The 7,152-nt window shown below is 49.0% G+C and overlaps 1 protein-coding gene across 1 annotated transcript in view; it reads right to left on the minus strand.

The window, feature by feature from the left end:
* Klhl40 (kelch like family member 40) overlaps positions 1 to 546 on the minus strand; it is a 4,025-nt gene extending 3,479 nt beyond the window's left edge. Inside the window, exon 1 of the mRNA XM_010624588.2 lies at positions 1 to 546. Coding sequence (XP_010622890.1) covers positions 1 to 471 — 471 coding nt within the window. The 5' untranslated portion in view covers positions 472 to 546.
* Positions 547 to 7,152: the final 6,606 nt, after the last annotated feature.

The raw sequence follows: 7,152 nt of genomic DNA on the forward strand, positions 1-7,152 counted from the left end.
GCAGATGAAGTCGCGCGCGGCCACGGCCAGGCGCGCACAGTCGAGCAGGAGGCCGAGGCGGAACACGGCCAGGCAGTTGGAGAGGCACAGGCGCTTCTGCAGGAAGGACACGCAGATGGTGAAGATGGACGGGATCTGGAAGCGGTGCGCCGCAGCGAACAGGTCCTGCACGCTCGTCTCGTCCAGCGCGATCTCCGACGTGTACAGGTAGTGCAGCACCTGGGCCACCACGTCGGGCGACACCTCCTCCAGGCGCACCTCACCCGCGCTCTCGGGCTCGGCCAGGAAGCGCGCACGGAAGTAGGGGCTGCAGGCGGCCAGCACCAGGCGGTGGCACGGGAACTCGCGCTCGCCCGCACGCACCACGCAGTCCAGAAACTTGCCGTGGTCCAGCATGTCCTTGAGCCCGTCCTGCAGCAGCGTTTGCTGGTAGAGCCGCTGCTCCTCCGCCTGCTCCAAGCCCAGCGCCATGGTTGGTGCCCCAGAAGGCAGTGACGGTGCAGCGGGTGCCCTAGGGTGCCGCGATGGTGCCCCTGCTTCCCTGCCGGCCCGCTGTGCTCGGTTGCGCAGCTGTCCCTCAGCGCTATATATAGAGGACTCCTGTAAGATGAGTCGCCAGGCCCCCTGCACATGACAGGCTGGGAACAGCTGAGCAGGGGCCCCTCCCAGAGCAGCCTTGACTCAGCCTGTAGGTGGGGGGCCTTTACTGCCCCTCCAGTGGAAGCACGAGGCCTTGAGCCTGGGTTCCTTGGTGGGGGCCACCCCAGGTTCTGCCAGAGTCTCCCTCCCTTTTCCTCTGGGCCTGTCTGGCTCTGGTACGGAGTCTCGGTTTCCTGCTCATTGAGCGGCACGGTGGCCATAACTCTTGAGCCCTCTCTTGCCAACCTTAGAACCAAAAGCCCTTTTCCTCTCTGCCCCTGTTCTGAGACTCTTTGCAGGGAAGCCCGTGGGTAAACAAGGCCACCACTACCTGAGGGGCCCGGAGCTGGGGTGGGCTCTCTGCAAAGCCTCAGTTTCTCCTCCCACACCAGGGGGAGGTGAAAGAGATGGACTCCAAGGGCCCCAGCCAGGCTCTACCAAGATTCGAGGACACTGAGGTATTGTGTCCCCAGGAGCACACAGGGCTGTGACATCCTGACATGCCAGCCCTGCTAGAAAATTGCTTTGCTAGGATTTTCATGTTCTAGGTGTTTAGCCCTCCAGGTTTTCTCATCCCAGGGCAGTGACATTCTGAATCCCAGTGTACAAAACTTGACACTGCGGTCCCGGGACTTTGGCTCTGCTCACGGTCCCTGGTCCACACTGGTGTTGGTGTGGCCTGCTTGGCCTCTTTGATCTAGGGAGTCAGAGTGGAGACCCGGGACAGTGGGTCCCCATCCCCACCCTGCTCCGGACTCTTGCCCCAAAGCATGCACACTCACACTCCAAGATTATCTTGTTCCCAAAGTGCCAGCAGCCACAGCTGTGGGTTAAATTTAGCCCCAGAACTCTGGTATGAACTATTATGGGGCTCTCTCCCATCCGTCCTCTGAGTCACTTGTTTGTAGCCCCGGTGTGTGGGGACAGGAGAGAGGACCTCAGTCGGGCTGGGCCAGGACGGTGTCACCTCCCTTTGTGGCTCCAGCAGTGTCACTCCTCTGGAGCGGTGTCCCTTACTGTCACCCATGCACCTCCCCAGCAGGTCCTGGGGCCTCACCCTGGGCAGGCCCTGCACAGGTCCTGGCCACCTTGCCCTGAGAGGCAAGTGGAAGCTCCCAGCCTCACCCCACACTGCAGGGTGTTTCTAGCAAGTGTGAAACCGCTCTGAGGGGCTCCACAGTTTAGGCACATCCGTGGCTGCCAGCTGGCCCAGCTGGAGGGAAAGCTGGTCTCCTGACCTTGCTCCTTCCTAAGAATGATCACCCAGTGATTGCAGTCTCCTTTTCCCCAGACAAGGAGAGGAACTGATGTTTCAATTCATTTATGTCTGCCGGATGACCTCATGGGTATTTTTAGGTGACGTTTGATCCCATAAGGCTCACTACCTACACCATCCCCTGAGAATGTGCACACGTGGCTCCTTCACCTGCCGAGAACCCACTCTCTGAAGCTCTGAAATGCCGAGTCCTGGGCATGAACGGTTCTGGCAGGAATGTCTGCCTTGAGGGACCTCATGTGGAGGTGGCAGCAGATGAGTGATTCTACAAACATCAGATGGCAGTGACTGCTTTGGGCAAGAGGGAAGCAGGACAGGGCTTGTGGGAAATGATGGCCGGAGCCTTACAGGTTTTCCGTGGCATAGTCAGGATGGGTTCACTGAGAGGGCTACCCTTGGGCAGGATCCAGCCACAGAGGGTTCCAGGCAGGGAGCAGCTTGAGCAAAGGCCCTGAGGCGTAAGAGCACTGGCATGTACCAGAGATGTGGAGCTGGAAAGCAAACAGCAGTGAGTAGGAGATAAGCAGAGGGGGCCATGTGGACTCCTGTACAAGCTTACTCATGGGTGCCACTGTTTATTTTTTAATAATAATTATGGAAAAAGTAAAAAATATAGTATAAGAATGTTCTGACCACTTGTGCCCATCACTCCACTGCAATAACTCTTGGGTCACTGCTGTGAGTTAGATGTCGTCCCCCTAACGGCTCCGCTGTGGTGGTGAAGATGGTGGCCAAGTGGCAGGTCCTTAGGTCACTGTCTGGGAACAGATTGAGTGGTTTCTCCGGGACCTCCTGGTGGATCTCGGGAGAGGGCTGGCCTGTGTGCCTGAGCCAGCCTGGCCGTGTCTCTGGCTTCCTGTGCTGAGGTGTGATTTCCCGACTCCTCACTTGAGCTTGCTGTGGCCCCCCCACCATGAGCGGACTCAGTTGGGGGCCTCACCAGAGCTGGGTACCGAGGGCACACCTGTGACCCTTGGGATAGGACCTAAATAACCCTCTTCCTGAGTGGCCTGCCTCAGATGATTCAGTGGGGCAAGTAAATGCTGCTGAGCAGCCATGCCGTCATCTGCAGCAGACACTGGTCACACTGGGTGGCCCTTTGTGTCCTACACGGTCTTGCTGTGTTTCAGACAGTTCCCACCTCGGTGGTCCTTCCCTAACCCGACCTTGTTTTTCCAGCCTCCTTGAGAACACAGACTCCTGCTGAGCTCCATTCCCCACATGACCCAAATTTCCCAGACTTCCATTCAGAAGAGGAAGTGGGAAGGGGCAAAGTCCTTGCTGTGGCAAAGACATCTGAGGGACAGCACGGTTGAAACTGCTGTCACCACTTTCCCAGGTCCACGGGACCAGCCGTGGGATCTGTCCTTCGGCCTGAGGCCTGGCCATTGCCAGGCTGTGTGGCCTAAGATCCTGACTCCGGGTCACCCCTAAAGGTTCTGTCTAAGCCATAGCAGCCAGCAGGAACTGCACGCAGTTTGTGGCTAAGAAGGCTGCACATAGAGAAACTCATGTCAGGCAAACATGGAGCATGAGCTGGGGCAGCCAAGCCCTCCTGGTGCTCTGCCTTCTCGCTGACTTCTGGACAAAAGGTGACAGTACTGTGAGAGGTCTGGATGCCCGAGATGCTTTCATGTAACTCAGAGAGAGGATTGCAAAGATTGAGGGAAGCAGGCATGTCAGAGGCTCTACCATGCATGTCACTTGCATTCATTGGCACCCATTTGCTGAGTGGGCTCAGAGGACACATTTGCCTGGCACAGAGGAATCAAGGGGTGTTGGCAACTTTGGCACATGCTGTGATGGCCAAGGATGGGTGGGAGCCTCTGCCTTTCAGGTGCTGCCTGATTTCAGGGAGCATAAAGAGCTCTTACAGGGGCAGAGGCCAAGCAGTGGCTTGTAAGTGCCAGAGGCAAGATGGGCAGTGTTACTGCAACAGGCTGCAGACTGGCATGGGTGGAAACCAAGCCTGACTTTGGGGGCCATTAGTGGATCATGCGTCTCTTAGGAGTGGGAACAGATGGGTGCCCTACCAGAGTCCCTTGGATTCACCTGCTGGATCTGGATTTGCGTTCTGCCTGCCACATTTCTGCTAATCCCGCCATCCATGAATTTAATACCTTACTTCATTTCATGGACTCTCACTTGGCTGCTTTTTTGATCTAGTGTCTTATCTGACAGCAAAGCAAGGTAAGCCTTCCAGATGATAATAGCAGATTAAACATACATATTTCTGTTGCTTCCTTCTGAAGCTTTAATGCAATGAAGATACAGGAATTTTTATTTAAAAAAATCTATATAACTAACGAGACCGAGCACATAACATACTCTACGTGGATAGAAAAGTTAACACTATGGGTTCGGGAAAGGAGCTGGTGTGTGTCTAGCAGCTTGGCATGCTTGAGAACGCTAAACCCTACACCAGTAATGGGAAGCCCTGTGGTGCAACCATTATACACATTAGAATCTGCATCTTACTTTATCATCACTGGGACCAAGTACCTGACACAACTTTAAAGGACATTTATTTTGGCTCATGGTTTCAGAGCCAGTAGGTTCAAACACAGAAATGGTATGGTGGAAGGGCCTGATGCTAAGGAAACCAAACCAGGTGGCTTCTGACCCCCAATCTAGCAACAGAGAGTAGCCCATAGAAGTTTATTTCTCTTACAATTTGGGCACTCCTCTGACACTTCCAAGCAAGTACCATGAGCAAGGGGCACCAATCAGGAGCCCCACTAACAGTCAGTAGCCAGGGCAAATGCTGTCCTTCCACACTGGGCTTGAAACTCACTTTGTTATCACGAGACCCTGGGAAGGCTGACTTGGTAAACTTTTCTGCCGCCAGCAGCACCAGATAAGCCAGGCGGAGGAAAATAAATCTGCAGAGGTTCTGACAATTGTCATTTGAACTTTAGCCAGAATAGGCCAGGACTTGCATGCTGAACTTAACAAGGTAACTTCCTATTGCAACAAAAACAAGACCCAGAATCTCCTAACATGACAGTCAAAATGTCTGGGATACAATAAAAAAAAAAATCACCCATCATATCAACAACTAGGAATATCACAACTTAAATGTGGAAAGAATCAGTTGATGCCCATACCAATTGAGTCAGATGTTGGAATTATCTGGAAAGGGTTCTAAGGCAGTTATCATAAAATGACAAGTTCAAAATTCTCTTCAAACAATTTAAAATTATAAAAAAGCACACAAAAAAACCCCAAATTATTCAGAAAAGCCAAATGAAAATGATGGAACTGACAAAATACAACAGAAATGAAAACTTCCTGGATAGCATTGATAGGAGAGAGGAGATGGCAGAGGATAAGATCTGTGCATTGGAGGAGAGAGCAATGGAATTTCCCCATCTGCGCAACAGAAAAATAATATAGTAAAAACACATAGATAGGAGTAGAGTTTCAAGGGCCCATGGGTCACTGACAAAGCGCCAATGTTGGTATCGTATATATCAGAAAGGGAGGCAAGAGTGGACCTAAAAGAATAACTGAAGTAAGAATGATGGAAAACTTCCAAAACTTGGTTAAGACAAAAATCTGAAGAAACTGAGCAAACTGCAAACAGGATAAAATCAAAGAAATCTATGCCAAGCATATCAAACTTCTAAAAAGTGAAGATACAATTTTAAAACTCTTGAAAGCAAGTAGAGAAACTACACATCACCTATGGGGTGGGGGTGGGGGCTGCCAGTTCCAGTCACAGCAGATTTCTCATCCAAACTATGGAAGGCAGAAGGAAGTGGCACCCACATTTTTCAAAGGCTGAAAGAACTGTCAGCTATGGATTCTATACCCATTGAAACTATCTTTCAGGAGCAAAGATGAAGTAATCCCAGAAGTTTTTTAAAAAGTCCCAGAAACTAGCTGGGCATGGTGGTGCACGTCTGTAATCCCAGCATATAGGAGGCTGAGGCAGGAGGATTGCCGTGAGTTCGAGACCAGCCTGGGCTACACAGTGAGCTCCAGAGCAGTCTGAACTACATAGTGAGGCCCTGTCTCAAAAAGAAGGAAAACAAAAAGTCCCAGAAACGAATAAATGAGTTCAAAGTCAGTGCACCTAAGTACGTAAGCTTATAAGATTAATATACAAATATTTCCATTTGCTAACTTTCTATCTTCTAATAAATTATATTAAGTTTACTTAATATATACTTATTAATGTTAAGTAAACTACAATATTAATATGAATATTTTAAATAGTATTAACATGAAGTAGGCTGGGCATGATGGTACACGTCCCAGCACTTGGGAGACTGAGGCAGGAGGATCGCCATGAGTTTGAGGCCAGTCTGGGCTACATAATGAGCTCAAAGCCATCCTGAATTACATAGACCCTGTTTAAAAAGAAATTAACACGAAGTAAAACAATATCATTTACAATCACTTCAAAGAAAATACTAAAAAACTTACACATTTGTCACGACACAAGATCCATAAATTATAATTTATGCTGAAAATTATAAAGTGCTGATAAATCATAAATCTAAATAAAAATGGAGAGGAATCCAATGTTCTTTGACTAGAAGAGTCAACATAGTACAGATGTGAATTCCCCCAAATTGAAGTATAGAGTGAATTCAATGCCCATAAAAATTCCAGCAGAATTTTAACTACTTGACAGTATCCTGGGCATCACTCGGGCATAGCATTTATTTATGTACTGAATAGCCCAGGCATTACTTGAGCAGTTGTCATTTTAACCGGTCAATTCTCTACTGAATAAATTTGACAAAATTGTTTTTATATTTCGTTTTATATTGTCTTATAAAAACTAATGAAAATATGCAATTTTTGGTCATCCTGTATTTAAATAATTGGACTGGTAAGTGGTTAACAAACATAAGAGTATACAAGCATATTATGCAGCTTTCATGAAAAGGCACAGGCCTTAGAATAGCTAAAGTGATCTTGACAAGTGGGAAGAATCACTTTACCTAATATTAAGTCTTCCTGTATGTCTACTGTATGGTATTGCCCTAAGTTAGACACACAAATCAGGGGGACCACAAGTAGATCCAAATAGCCTCGACTCATTTCTCACAAAGATGCAAAAATAATTCAATGGAGGAAGGACTCCCTTTCCAAAAGTATGGTGCTCAACAACTTACATCCATAGGCAAAAGAAACAAAGAAACCTCAATACTGGATCTCAAGCTTGTTACAAGAACTAACTAAAACTGAATTATGAACTTTAAATGTTAAAATATCCTCAAAAT

This window comes from Fukomys damarensis, unplaced genomic scaffold (genome assembly GCF_012274545.1).
Source record: "Fukomys damarensis isolate Sample0158 unplaced genomic scaffold, DMR_v1.0_HiC HiC_scaffold_12, whole genome shotgun sequence".
Taxonomy (NCBI): domain Eukaryota; kingdom Metazoa; phylum Chordata; class Mammalia; order Rodentia; family Bathyergidae; genus Fukomys; species Fukomys damarensis.